Below are 14552 nucleotides of genomic sequence, written 5' to 3' on the forward strand. Positions count from 1 at the left end.
TTATTTGGCACTGAATGTGTATGCTAGGTCATTGCTACTGTAGGTGTAGTGTACTGCCTCAATCCCTCTTTCTGTGTAAAATTTTGGATTTTTTTTTGTTGCCTGTTTTATTGTTTAATTAGTCAGGAAAAGTAGCTAAATAGCTAATCTTTTCTTAGCAAGCTGCACAATTTGAGCTAGCATTAATACTTTTGACTGTACAAGTTTGGTCCATATCCATAACCCTAAGTATAAACAAAGTAATAGCAATAAAGAAGAACCACTAACAAACTTTCAGTTTAAAGCAGTAGTCGTTGTAGATGAAGCAGGAAGTGTTACCTTCAAGGCTATCCATGTCAGCTTGGGGAAGAGAGAGGAGGGAATTGAAGGCATTCTTGTAAAGCCTTTAATAATTGACCTCTCAAATGTGCACACACAGAGAATTCTGTGGATCTCTGCCTACCTGTTTGTACCTCTTATAACAGCGCTGAATGACAGCAGCTGCCAGTTCCTGCTGCTCCCGAAGTGGACGACCCTGCAGGATGGGGGAAGAGGGGGATAAGGTAGGGTGGAGAGGACAGGAGAGAGATAAGTGTTTACAAGGAGGCCTGCAAGGCCACAGAGATGATGGCATCTGATTCCTTTTGTGCCTGGCCAAGGTGTCCTCTTAGACTGGCAAAGTTGTGTCGATATGCTCTGAGAACCTGGAGAAGGTTATTCCTCAGAGCACTGCGCACCAGCGGAACACTGGGAGAAATCTGCTCTGAACAACCAATGGGTTGTGGACTCAGGGATATCCGCACATCCCTTTAAGACAGACAGATAGAAAGATGGAGGAAACAATGCAATCATTCCTTATAGCAAGGCCATGCTAAGCTCAAGCAAATTTCCCCATGCTTGTCAACAACAGTGACCCTATCTCTGCCTTTTGAGTGCACACCACAACAATCATACCACCTTTCACGACACAGGACTGCAAAAATCCAGATTCATTTACCTTAAGTTCAGGAACACCATACAACACAACACAATACATCAAGACCTTTGAAACTGGACCATCACGAACACTGGCAACACACCACCGATAACCTTCAGGGGTGACCTAGCACCTGGATGAAGCCCTGCCCTACCTTGTATTTGCGGAAGGTGTTCTGGACCTGGCGGGCTGCCTCGTAAAGTTCTCTCTGTTCAGGATCAGACAAGGCAAGCTGGGTCAGGTCACGCTCCTCCTTGTTGTGGGAGGCATTGAGGAGGGCAGTCCATTCAGCGGGGGACTGGAGACCAAGCTTCCCAAGAGGACCGTCAAGTTCCGGCTGTCCTCCACTGTGGACTGGGCCCAGGCCAGGAGAGGAAGTTAGGGGCTTGTTAAACAGGAACCTGGGAACAATTGGGAAAACAATTACATACAAGAACCCAAAGGGACTGTAACAAGGAATCTTGAGAATAGGTCAACTTTCTGATGAATCACCTCTCCGCATCTCCAAGATAACTGGCCAACCAGTTCATGGTGCCGCTGACTCCAACGCCATCTAGTGTAGTGTCTGATGCAACAAAGTTTTCCCTCTTGATGCGATTAGATGTCGCCTCAATGACTTCTTCCGCCAAAGTCATCATGTTTGTGTTCTGAAACAAGTTGTGTACTTTTAAAATTGCACCAGTAACTGTACATGTTTATGTGCCCCAAAAAGCAGGGTACAGGACAGCTATGTAAGATTGCTGGCAATATTGCCATTGAGACATAAGATAGAAGTCAATACTAGTCAATACCAAATCTGACAGACTTTACTTTTTATCTTATAGCACTACAAAAGATGCAGTTTCGGAAGACTACTCGAGTCAAAGTACCCTCTCTATGCCTCACCTGCAAGACTCCTGTGTTCTCCAGATCTTCTTGGGTTTTCCGCAGATCGGAGATTGTTCCAGCACTAGCAATCTCTCTTAATCTCAGTCTGTTTGCGAGCCTTTCCTTGCCAAGTCCTACAGCTGGCACTCTGCGTCCTGCAGCTTGTCTGGAACTCCAGCACCCACCTCCACAAGTTGAGCCCAGCTTAGTCCGAGACTGCTCACCATCTCCCTGCTCTTTCTGCACAGTACCCTCCCTGGAAGGGCATATTTTAGGTTTGTTGGCCTGTTCTTCTAGTCCAAGAGGTGCAGAGCAGGATTTGCTGGGCTGGGTTTGAAGGGTCTCAGGGTTGGGTTTGTGTTTCTTGCTCAGTGGGGCGTCCCCATGACTAACGCTGCTATAGAAACTTGATGGTTCCGACCTGGGCCTCCTCAGGTCTGCAAAAGTACAAAGCAAGTCTGTTTGACCAAATTGTACAAAACCTGTTGGATATCTCAACCTGACCCATCTGCTTACAAAGTACTCATTTGTTCATGCAAGGTCTTTCTACTTGGTATTCGTAACTGTATGGAACTTAAGATACATATACAAGTCTTTTGAAGACTGACACTTCAGATAGAATGAAAGATTCAGTTCTTACCTGAGCTGGAGCTGGAAGCAGAGCTAGTGACGTTGCTTTCTTTCAGCCCAGCTGAAGATGTCTCTGTACCCCAAACATTCATCCATCCCTCAGCAGCTGAGGCCTCAGTAGATTGTGAGAAAGGCATGCTGGGAGTTGTAGTCAGTGCTCCTGACTGCTGCTCCTCCCTTTGAAGGCTTTCCAGACACTCAGCCAGCTTGGTGTGGCCACGGGAGCGGGCAATAGCCAGCGGTAAGCGACCCAAAGAATCTGGGATGGCCAAAGCTCGCTGATCCCATTTATACAGAACAACTGCTGCTTCCATATGACCCAAAGCGCAAGCCCACATCTAAAGAGAAGAAAATTGAGTTGCATTTAATTTGTATGCCATGCTCTGCCCCTTCTATATCAAACAACTCATCCAAACATAGGGATGTAACGATTAACTGCAAGCCGGTTGAAAATCAATTCAAATATGTGACGATTCATATCGGTTGAGATGCTAAAAGAATGTATATCTGAAGGGAACTTACTGTCTTTAGAAAAGTTTAGATGGTATTTTTCTTTTCATCTTTCCTCTGTATAATGCATATTAAAGTTCATACATTCAGCGCCGCTTTGTTTACAACGGAAACGAAAGAAATGCTTTAAGCGCCACCTACTGGCAGAGAGCGAATCTGCGTCTCATTAAGATTGTCTGCTGTTTCTGTTTCATGCAGATATTTTTATACTTTATATTTTATATAATTTAGATTAAAAACTGGTCATGTTGCATGTATGCAGTATCTTGCTATATTAGTATATTATTATAGCGTTATATTTGAAAATCATGAATCGAATCGTGACTTGAGCGAGTCGTTACATCCCTATCCAAACAGCATTGTGAAGCTACATGGTATCCTGACCTGTCAACACTCACCAGTGGTGTGCAAGAGAAATGATCCACATTTAGAGGATCGACCTCAAGTTCTAGATCAATACTGTCTGCATGCTTAGTGCTGTAAAAAACAAACAGCACAGAGAACAATACAGATGAGATGAATGATATATATGCACTATAAATGGACATTTAATGCAGGTATGCAATCAGGTATACTCACCGCCACTTGATAAGTGTTTGAATAAGGGTGGTGTAGCCCTGGGCGGCTGCCAGATGAAGAAGAGTCATGCCCCGGAATGTCTTGGAGTGGATCAGGTGCTTGGATTTGGCCCAGCAAGCACGGTTCATCATCTTTTCACAAACTACCACCACACGGCTCTCAAAAGAGTTGCCAGCCGGACCTTGACCCTGGCTCTGAACCAGATCTGGTGAGAACTACGACAAAGAATCAAGAACCAAGTCAATTCTAAGAATCTAACGGTGATGTTCATTAGTTTGGAGTAATACAGTGAAGCTCAGAATGATACCTGTGCCTGCTCAGAATTGCTTCTTCCTCCTTCTCCTCCTCCTGTTCCAGTTCCTCTGCTCTCAGATGGTCCTCCGCTGCTCTGTTGCTGCTGCTGACTGGCCATCTCTGCCATCCTTCGTTCCATCTGCTCTAGCCGTTCCAGGATGGACATTCTGAACTGGTTATCTGCATAAAACATAAGGAGAATTTAGAATGTTATGTGTACATATTAAATGCCTTTAAAATCACCATGATATTAAACTCTATTTACTTTCTTAACACATGTTCCCGTTGTTATTGAGCATGATTAATCAGTGCGTGTTATTCAAAAAAAAAAAAAAAAAAAAGAGGTCATAACTGATCTCTGAAACCAATTTCTTTGTAAGTTCTTTGTCAGGGGTGTAAACAATGGCAGCGAATGGTCATTTCAGAGTCAGTGTCCAGTTATATAAGATGGATAGTCATTGGTATGGATACAAAAACAATTAAAGCTCCATCCTATATTTTTCTTGATGAATATCTTGTATGTAGTATGTATGTAGTTTAAAAAATGTGTATATAGTTAAAAAAAGTTACAAATGTCTGCATGATGTAACTGTCCTGAGATTGTAAAAAAAAAAAAAAAAAAAAAAAAGAAACAGAAAAAAAATTAAAATTTATTTTTTTTATTGAAAAAAAAAAAACCTTATAAAATCATAAATACAACTTTTTACATTTATAAGACATTTCTACTCTTTGACATCTCAAACCTTTCTAATTATTTACGACTGACCCCTTTACATCTCTATATCAAATATCATCTTGTTTGCATATCCTTTGTCCACTTAAAAAAAAAGCTACTTGAGGGCTCTTGTATGCATGCTCATAATGTGTTGTTTTGTTACAGTGACCGCTAACAACAGGACAAATTTCCTGCATATACCACACTGACACCAGTTCTGTTTCACACACAGTGAATAAAAGGGAGTTAATTCTAATAGAGTGAACTACATGTATGCATTGGATTCTGTGTTTTTCCATCAAAAGAAATCTACCCTGCAGACAAAAAGAGTCGCTCCAAATGTAGCTCCAGTGCAGCTTTGTTCAAACACTACTGCAGTGTTGGTGCAGTGCAGATGATGTCATTTCCACCTGCTGCTGGCAGGCTGTCTCTCTCTCTCTCTCTCTCTCTCTCTCTCTCTCTCTCTCACTCTCGGTCTCTCTCTCTCTCTCTCTCTCTCGCTCTGTCTCTCTCTCTCTCTCACTCAGAATGCGGCACACGTACTCTAATGTAGGCTGGGGGGGGAGGGGAGGAGGGACCAAATTTCTCTACAACGGGGCTGTGACATAATCAACGCTCTACTACACCTCCAGCAGCCTGGAGACGTCCAATCAGACACCAGCAGACCAGCCAGGCAACAGAGCGCTTGAGAGCTTTGTGTCAAACCTGAAACTGTTGAGGGGCATCGTTTCAAAACAGATAGACCAAACTCATGTTTATTAACGCAGTGATGGAGAATATGTTTAGAGTAAAAGGATGAGCCGAGGTTATTTACATTTTCTATATTCAGGTGAATATATAAGGTGAATTCAAGGTAATTGGACCACTTTTTTTTTCAATGTCAAAAATTGGCCCAATTTATTTGAATTCCTACAGAAAAATCAGCTCCTAAGACATCACAACAAACAAATGCATGCAAAAATCAAGCATCTTCTACAGTCTTACCAGTTCCAACAGTTCATTTTAACTTGTAATACCCACTTTAATAAGATCAAGATTCTTCAAAAAGCCTTAAATACATCTTTTACGCCATCTTTTAAAAGTATAGAAAATGACAGTCTTTGTGTTTGTGTGCATAAATCAGACTTTTCCCAAGCACCCAAAAACAACTTTCAATAACACAGACAATGTGCATGCATAAACTAGCCCAAAGATGTCCAAAAAACATAAACAAACAAACAAACCTACCAGTACTAGACTGTGCCAATGCGAGTTACCGTTTTTCAGGAGATGTTACATCAGCCTTGGTGCTTCTTCTTTGGTCTGTGTAGCACTCCTGGTCAAGCGGACCTCATGGAGTTGAGCACAAGCCTTGAGTGAGAGGACTAAACTCTCTACTCGCTGGATGTTTGAGTATCTCATGGTAATATCCTAATGCAGAGAGTCCAAGCCGGTTTCCCTATTTCATCACAGTTGCATCATGCTCTTGAGAGTGGGGGCTTCTGCACCACTTTACAGCTACAAGCGCAACAGGGGCTCAAAATCATTCACTTGTTGAAGATCTGTTGCGGTTTATTGTGGCTGAGATTGGTAATAAAGAGACTACAGGCTTTACAGTCATCAGAAATCAAACAAGCATTTGACAATGCATACATAAGGAATGATGAGGATGATTATTGCACATCAAGTGACAGTGTTGCTTTGCATATTAGACAAAGGTGCAAAATTGTGCAGAATGCACAGTGCAATTTTCCATCTTGCAGGCCAATTTGAAGAACTGATGTGGAAGAAACCATATTGCAATCTGGCAACCTGAGCAACCTGAAACAAGTGCACAAATCTGGTTGTGACACTTTTCTGCATCATTTGATTCCTTGCCACAGCTGCCACCTCTCTTCATTAAAATTTCAATTACTGTCTGCAAAATATGACAATTATATAGTATTAAATAATAAAGAAATCCATTTGAAATATCTATGTCATAAATTATCAACATATCCAATAATGTGTACAGAAAATGGGATGTTTTCAGTGTTTATGACTGGTTTGATTATTTATTGAATCATGATGATTGCGATATAATTCTTTCCCTGAGCATATCCAATATTTGCTACCTCTGAGCACAGAGAACATATTGACTCTTTCCTTTTTATTTTTAGAATTTAAAAGAGCTCATGCTCTGCTGGGCATTTCAACAGGATTTGCTTTAAATCTGTAACAGACTAATATCCTGTTCCAGCCCATCATTATGAATGCATCGAACAGAAATGGAAAAAAAACTAAATCACACAAATGTCCCTTTCGACAGGATTTAGCTGATAATGTGCAATGATTTTGTCTTAAGGGGATTTAGCTCAGCATGGACTCAAAGCTGGGATAACAGCCCCTAATGCTGTGGACATTGGTAGATCTGGTAGATCATGACCCTGAAACAGGTGCTAGTTTTGGATAGAATGGGACTGAGGCGAGGATAATAATGTCATTATTGCTCTAAAAGAACTGATTATTTATTAACTTTCCTTGTCTAACTGGAAATTTGCCTTCTGCTTAAAAACAATTCAACAAACCATGTCAGATTAGCAATTCAAACTCACATTCGAGGTCTCTGATCGAGAATTATCAGAGATATATTGCCTCAGACCAGAGCATTTGAGTTAAACAGACAAACAAAAGCTTCCTGCACAAAGTGTTTGACCACTGGAAACAAAAGCCCTCTTGTTTATGTTGTTTTTCATTCTTTATTTTTGATTTCTTAAGAAATCTTTGCAATGTTGGCAAGTAATGGACAACAATAGGCTTCTAATACTTTTTTTTTTTTAATACTGCAAATATTGTGGTCAGTATATCCACACAAACTTTGACTGTTTTGCACAATTTAAAAGATCTGACTGTCAATGAAACTGACTGAAAAATTGAAAAAATATTACGGGGGGATCATCCGTTTTGAATAACCATTAAAAAAATAATAAACACAGAATGTCTACAGGGAGTTGTGTACTCTAATTACACATAAAATTAAAACAAGTGCAACACTGTCCGATCCTTGCTAAGATGATCTAATTTAGTTCAGTCTGCAAGGAGAGTAGACATACAAACAAACACTTTCATCTCAACTGAGAGCAAAAACAGCACAGACGAGACACATCTGTGTGGGCGATCCATTAGTGGACTCAAGCTCTGACCGCAATTCCTAGAATTCCACAGGAAATCTCATCAAAGCAAGGAACTCTGAACTTCAGATTTGGGGTTGATTATGGTGACCTAGTTACAAGTTTCCTTGTAAGGGCATGTAGGCAGTCCGGCAAAAAAAAGAATACAGAAATTTCTTGGTCTGGGTTGAAATCCTCGACTTTTGCTGTGTGATTTCAGTAAGGTTTGCAGAGAATTGCAGATTGTAATTTGACACACACAGATTAGAAACTAAAACAAGCGTTGTTCATAATAATGAAAAGACAGAATGGAAAGGAAAATGGCAAATGTAGCCATAAGATGTCAACAGGTTGGTAAAACAATTCTAATACATCTGCCAGCAAAACAACATTGTATCTCACTATTACACTATACAGTTTTAGGAAAAGGGTCAACTTCATGGCACAGTATATTCGTCCTCTCCCTATGGAAAGCTAAACAGAAGAAGGGCAACAGTCTGAGCCGCTCAGCATCACTGTCGCTGTCCACTGCCTGTGGTGCTGAACACAGACGCACATCACCTGACTGATTCATTGCAACCACATGCTTTACAAACAGAGACTTGGAGGTCTCTGTGAACACTGGTTGGTAAAAGTTTACAAGCCTTCATGTACAATCTGACCTCGTTGTAAAACCTGCATCATAATTCAACAACCATTCATTCCAAGAAACTTCCACACTGCACCTCAGAGTCTATAGTGAATATTTTCCAAACTTCACTCACGAGCTCTCTAAAAACACAATGACACATATTTCCAGTAGAAACAAATGCTCTCACTGCGGTTGGGAAACATCAAAAACAAGGGAAAGAATAGAGCAGGACACACAACAAAGACACTGACACATGGAGCACCACTACAACCTATATTCATCTTTAAATAGCCTGTGCATGTGTTATCAAGTTAGTAACAGTATGGAAAAAACCACGCATACTAACCCGAATCAGCCAGCGTGTTGTCTGTCATTCACACATGTTCTCCATCCAGCATCAAACTAACCGCAGGAGCCGCTTGGCAGCGAAGCCAAAAACAATAGAACAAAGTGTAAGTGCGGAGTGTGTAGGGAGAGAGATAAAGACCCCTCGTCCCCCTCCTCTACACCTCCTCCTGTTCCCTCCCCATCCCTGCTGCCGATGCTTTATCTTCTCCGCTCGCTCATGGAGACGCGAGGCTTCATCAGCCGAAGGTACGCGCTTTACGCACCGCTTTACGCGCAGTCGTGCACCACCGGCTGACTCTCCAAACACTCGCAGGCATCACAGTCCAGCTTTATCAACTGAATCAATCTTTTATCAATCTTTTATATTGCGAACGCTCTACGCGCACCAGCCATATATCTCGGAACCGCGATCGGTTTTTGCGTATTTGGTTTATGTGCGTTTTTCAAACGCACTTCTGCTTTATAGCGTTTTACGACAACACCTGGACCCAAAGCATTTCGCTTTTGATTCGCTTTTGAATAAAACCACGCGTCTTGGCGCGAATCTGAAGTCTTGTGGTGGTTGGATATGAGCGTGTTTTTCTTTTGGGAGTGGCAGCGAAACACAATGGAATTGTGATCACTCATATAACCGCTTGGAACAATGTGATGGTCGCTCACACGAGTGTTTTGCAACAAATCTGTGTCAACAAGAGGCAGGTTTATTGCTCATGCCCCTCTCAGCCTCTGTCCTGTGGTTCAATACCTGCAATGCTGCAGATAAGCTGTTTTTCCTCCTCTCTGCATTATGACAAATCAGGCCAGGCGGTGTGTCGTTCAGCGCCACGCACATAACGCGCTGGATGCACGCAGACAGCATGCTGGGAGAACTGAAGCTCGATTAGACGAATGAGATCTTATCTAACAAACTCTGATTACTCTTTTTCAGCGTTTTTCCTATTCCTATCTGGAACTTTAACATACTTAACATCGGGATCGCTTCAAATACAACTTGAGTCTAAATTGTTGATGTAGGGCTGAAAAGTCTATTTTTTGAACATAGATATTTTTAGATTTTTAGATACTTGAATATTTTTTTATTCGATTTTTAGACAAATAAGCACATTTCCTCAAAAGCAAGGTAAAGTAAATATTTTATTGTTAAGTAAAATTATATATTTAAATAGTGAAGTTTATTAGAGTAATGACAATTTAAAGAGAACTATCTTTGAGAATAATTATAATTACAGTCTATGAAAACGATAAAGATGTTTTTTACACATTAAAGTTGAGGACATGTGCTTAATTGTCACGGGTGTGCCAGGGTGTGCCTGTGCCACCCACAGTGGCAGCTGGCACACTTAAAAATAGATGCAGAATTATTTTTTATAGTCTCAATAAAAAATGTTTACTAAACTTGGGCTATTGTTGTTTACTTAGAATATATATATATATATATATATATATATATATATATATATATATATATATATATATATATTTTTTTTTTTTTTTTTTTTTTTCGCGACTCGGTTGATTCAGATCGGCACTTCGGAGCCTGTTCGCGACTCGGTTGATTCAGATCGGCACTTCGGAGCCTGTTCGCGACTCGGTTGATTCATATCGGACCTTCGCGACTCGGTTGATTCAGATCGGCACTTCGGAGCCTGTTCGCGACTCGGTTGATTCATATCGGACCTTCGCGACTCCGTTGATTCAGATCGGCACTTCGGAGCCTGTTCGCGACTCCGTTGATTCAGATCGGCACTTCGGAGCCTGTTCGCGACTCCGTTGATTCAGATCGGCACTTCGGAGCATGTTCGCGACTCGGTTGATTCAGATCGGCACTTCGGAGCCTGTTCGCGACTCGGTTGATTCAGATCGGCACTTCGGAGCCTGTTCGCGACTCGGTTGATTCAGATCGGGACTTCGGAGCCTGTTCGCGACTCGGTTGATTCAGATCGGCACTTCGGAGCCTGTTCGCGACTCGGTTGATTCACGCGTAACGCGTGCGCGCACAGCGTTTGAGCCCAATACATGCCTCCCACAAATTGAGACTGTGTCACGCATAATCAATGCTTGCTCAAAAAAAGTTGGTCGCTATATTTGGAGTCACCAACCCGTCGATCGCGGTCGACAAGTCGATCTTGGAAGCATTTTAAGTCGATCGCGAAGATTTTTCAAAATCTGAGAAAAAAAGGTGCGAGCCTCCGGTGCATGTTGGGAGGTGAGAGCCTCCGCTGACTGCGCACGCACCTCCCGAAACAGACGAGACATTTATAGTTGACACAACTGTTTTAGACTGAAAACCAGACCATACAACTGATTTAGACGCGGGTGCCGGTGTGATGAGATGTACTAATATCCGTCTGCTCGGGCATGATTGTTTTAGGCCTGTAATTGATTGATTATTGAGGTAATAGGGATGGCATGGTTCGCTGAAATAAAAAAACCAAACCGTTCGGTTCACCACACACGGTTCGGCACGCGCTTCAACTTAAATCTGACAAAGCATTTGTAATATCATCTGTAATATGTCTTGCTATAAATGGCACGTAAAAAAAACAGGGTTCAGCTAATAAATGTTTCTGTTGATGCATGCGCATTCTGGCTTCCCAGACATTACAAAAACATGAAAAAAGATCTATATTGAGCAACTACAATTCATTTTAATCCTATAATTATATATTATAATTTATTTAAAGTGAATAAATTGCAATGAAAAATAAACAAAATGAAATAGCTAAATTTATTATCGTATTTGGAAGAAAATTATTACATTTAACAATTAACTACATTTTGACACGACCTGCTTATTAACACTAGGAGTAAGGTTGGACAGAAGCAGCGTGACAAAAATACTATCCCATAATTTTGCACAGTAATCTGACAATAAATGTGACACACCCAGATTTACATATCCACACCCAGAGTCTCTTTTCTGGCTACACTACTGGTCAATATATATATATTACATTGAGTAAAAGTTTTTGCATGAACTTGAGTTTTACTCCTGGCTTCAGTTAAAATGTCCACAAAATATAAAGCAACCCTGAAATGAAGTTAAGACCCTATAAAAATAATATTTTTATTATTACTAAACATGACCTGGATACTTATTTGTGAGATTCACCCTCAGAAAATCAAACAAAGCATGATTTTACCACAGAACTAGTCAACAAAGTCCTTATAACCTGCAATTCTACTGTACAGTATATTCCACTTGTTCCATACACCATGAGTGCAAGAACAGACAAGTCTTTTATCAGTCTTTTAAATGTAACCAAACATAACCTGAGTGCACAGGATTCACCACTGGATGGCATTCATAGCTGAAACATCTGGCAAAGTCTTCCAGCACAGTTTGCCCCAGTGCTTTAAGTGGCCCAAAAGAGGTGCCGGTACTCTTTTATAGCCAACTAAAAAAAAATATATATATATATATATTTTTAATGACTCCCCTCATCTTCAACTATGTTGAAGGGGTTTTATATACAGCAGTCAACATATAAATCCTTTTATTAGTTTGTGGATTTGCTTGAGCTAGAAAGAACTACTGAACATAAATAAAATGTGCAAAAGGATTTTAAAAAAATACCATTAGAAAGATCTACTGCATTACTTCGCTCCGAACTCCCAAACTGACTCAAATGATTCGCGAACCAGCTACGAACTCCCGAACTGATTCAATTTATTCGCGTTCCCCGTACTGACTCAAATGATTCGCGAACCCGCTACGAAATCCCGCACTGATTCAAATGATTCGCGATCCCACTCCGAACTCCCGAACTGATTCAAATGATTCGCGATCCCCGAACTGACTCAAATGATTCGCAAACTCGCTTTGAACTCCCGAACTGACTCAATTGATTCGCGAACCCGCTACGAACTCCCGAACTGATTCAAATGATTCGTGATCACCAAACTGACTCAAATGATTCGCGATCCCACTTTGAACTCCCGAACTGACTCAAATGATTCGCAAACCCGCTACGAACTCCCCAACTGACTCAAATGATTCGTGAACCCGCTACGAACTCTCGAATTGATTAAAATGATCTGCAAAGCCGCTCCGAACTCCCAAACTGACTCAAATGATTTGCGATCCCCAAACTGTTTCAAATGATTCGCGCTCCATACTCCGAACTAGGAAGAATTAGGAAGCGTGCTATGTGAAGGGCGCTCTGAAAAGCATAGACAGTAAAAGAAATGGACACAGCGACCCCATTGGAACTCAATTGAGACAAGTGAAGCCCATTTTTAGTGTTTTTTAGCACATCCGTTTCTGACGCGCAGACTCAAACGAAGCTTGACGACGTCAGCAACCTGTCTGCCAGATGTAAATCTTCTAAGTGGCTGTGCGTGCAAACTGCCATCGTTAATCTTGCAGAGACGGCGAGCTTGAGCAGGGAGTTCTTTGTCGTGAGTGAGCAGGAGTAAGTATTCTGATTAATTATTTTGTATAGTATTTTAAAATGTAACGCCAGTACGCCATATTAAGTTAATTGCCTGCGAGCTTCTCCTCCTGTCTGTACGGTAATGCGTACAGAACTAGAGCTGTATATAATATAATGCAAGATAAATCTCAAACATACCGTCCAATGAGAGCCAGTCGTGTTGAGAGGAGGGCAGGGCAGGCAGGGCACGGGCTTTATACTCAAACACCACTGAATTGGAGATGATTTGACTGCTGGCTGCCACCTGCAGGGTCACCAGGCCTGTGTCATGAGCTTTGAAATGAAATGAGACATAAATTAAGAATTTTATGCCTGCAAAGAAACAGATTACAGTTTGAAGTCCACACGTCTGCAAACCATTTACAACTGGTGGCTCAGAGTATTTTTGTTTTTATTTATTTATCTAGTTATGTAACAGCGGAATTTGAATGAGTTCTCTATGACAGCTGTTAAAGAACAGTCCTTTGTTTGTTCACAAAGACCACATGATATGTTCATGGACTACAGTATAGAGACTTAACAAATAAAGTTTCAAATAGTCTTTTTTTTTCAGCATGGAAAAAATTCCTAAAGAAGATGTTAGTTTGGGACCATTTGGCATACCGACTAAAGTAGTGGCCTCTTTCATTTTACTGAAATGTAGCTGCATCACTCTTTCCTTTTAAAAAGACTGAAGTGCTGAAATACCTGGGCAGTAACAACGTAACACCCCGGGCTGGATGAGGGAGGCTGGAACTGTTATCTGATCAAACAGACAGGTATATTCACTGCTGGCCTCCTGCCATGGACCAGTGATCAGCACCTTCACACCACCCTGAGAAATATATACCAACATTATATATAAATAAGCATAGCTTCTTTTTTATGTAAACTGTTAAAACTTGCAAAGTTGACATCACCTCAAAAAATGGTTGGTTACATTTATTGTGCTTACATGGTCAGACTTGAAAATATTCTCTTTTAATGTGCCTAAATTTGCAATGTCACTACAAGAAATGCTGAATTAAAGCCCATCTCTGATGACTTTTTTTTCAACAAGGAAAATGTCATAGAGAAAAACAACTAAGGGTTGTGAGAGCTGAAGAGTTGCTGTGGTGAGGTCTAATATCCCTCTGTCTATATTTGTCCGACTGCTTCCTTGCCAATGGGCATGTTAATGACAGGCTGAGCATGTGTCTCATGTGGCCCAGGGCCTTCTGGGACTAATATATACGTCACTTGTTGTTGTAGAGAAGACCTTGAATTTGGATTCAGACCTCACAAGACTCGAATCTATTCCTGCATTAAACAGCTTGAGGCCAGTTCCCATGCTTTCACTTCACGGGTTTCCACAGAATTAAACAAAACAATCATTCACAAATTCCTTCATGTACCTTCACCCAAAAATGAAAAATGTGCCACCGTTTACTAACCCTCAAGTTGGTCAAAACCTGCATGAGCTTCTTTCTACTGTTGAACA

The 14552-nt window shown here is 41.1% G+C and overlaps 1 protein-coding gene across 7 annotated transcripts in view; it reads right to left on the reverse strand.

The window, feature by feature from the left end:
• LOC128022071 (calmodulin-binding transcription activator 1) overlaps window positions 1-14552 on the reverse strand; it is a 280579-nt gene that overhangs the window by 7952 nt on the left and 258075 nt on the right. For 6 of the 7 annotated variants that reach the window (XM_052609305.1, XM_052609303.1, XM_052609302.1 and 3 more), the window contains 11 exons: window positions 13781-13907; window positions 13232-13366; window positions 3849-4015; window positions 3542-3756; window positions 3361-3439; window positions 2463-2790; window positions 1841-2259; window positions 1448-1602; window positions 1110-1356; window positions 443-514; window positions 319-339 (listed from right to left, as the gene is read on the reverse strand). In XM_052609305.1, coding sequence (XP_052465265.1) covers window positions 319-339; window positions 443-514; window positions 1110-1356; window positions 1448-1602; window positions 1841-2259; window positions 2463-2790; window positions 3361-3439; window positions 3542-3756; window positions 3849-4015; window positions 13232-13366; window positions 13781-13907 — 1965 coding nt within the window. The remainder of the gene's footprint in view (window positions 1-318; window positions 340-442; window positions 515-1109; window positions 1357-1447; window positions 1603-1840; window positions 2260-2462; window positions 2791-3360; window positions 3440-3541; window positions 3757-3848; window positions 4016-13231; window positions 13367-13780; window positions 13908-14552) is intronic. The other variant, XM_052609306.1, reaches the window with a different exon arrangement.

The sequence above is a fragment of the Carassius gibelio genome, chromosome A11, assembly GCF_023724105.1.
Source record: "Carassius gibelio isolate Cgi1373 ecotype wild population from Czech Republic chromosome A11, carGib1.2-hapl.c, whole genome shotgun sequence".
Taxonomy (NCBI): Eukaryota; Metazoa; Chordata; class Actinopteri; order Cypriniformes; family Cyprinidae; genus Carassius; species Carassius gibelio.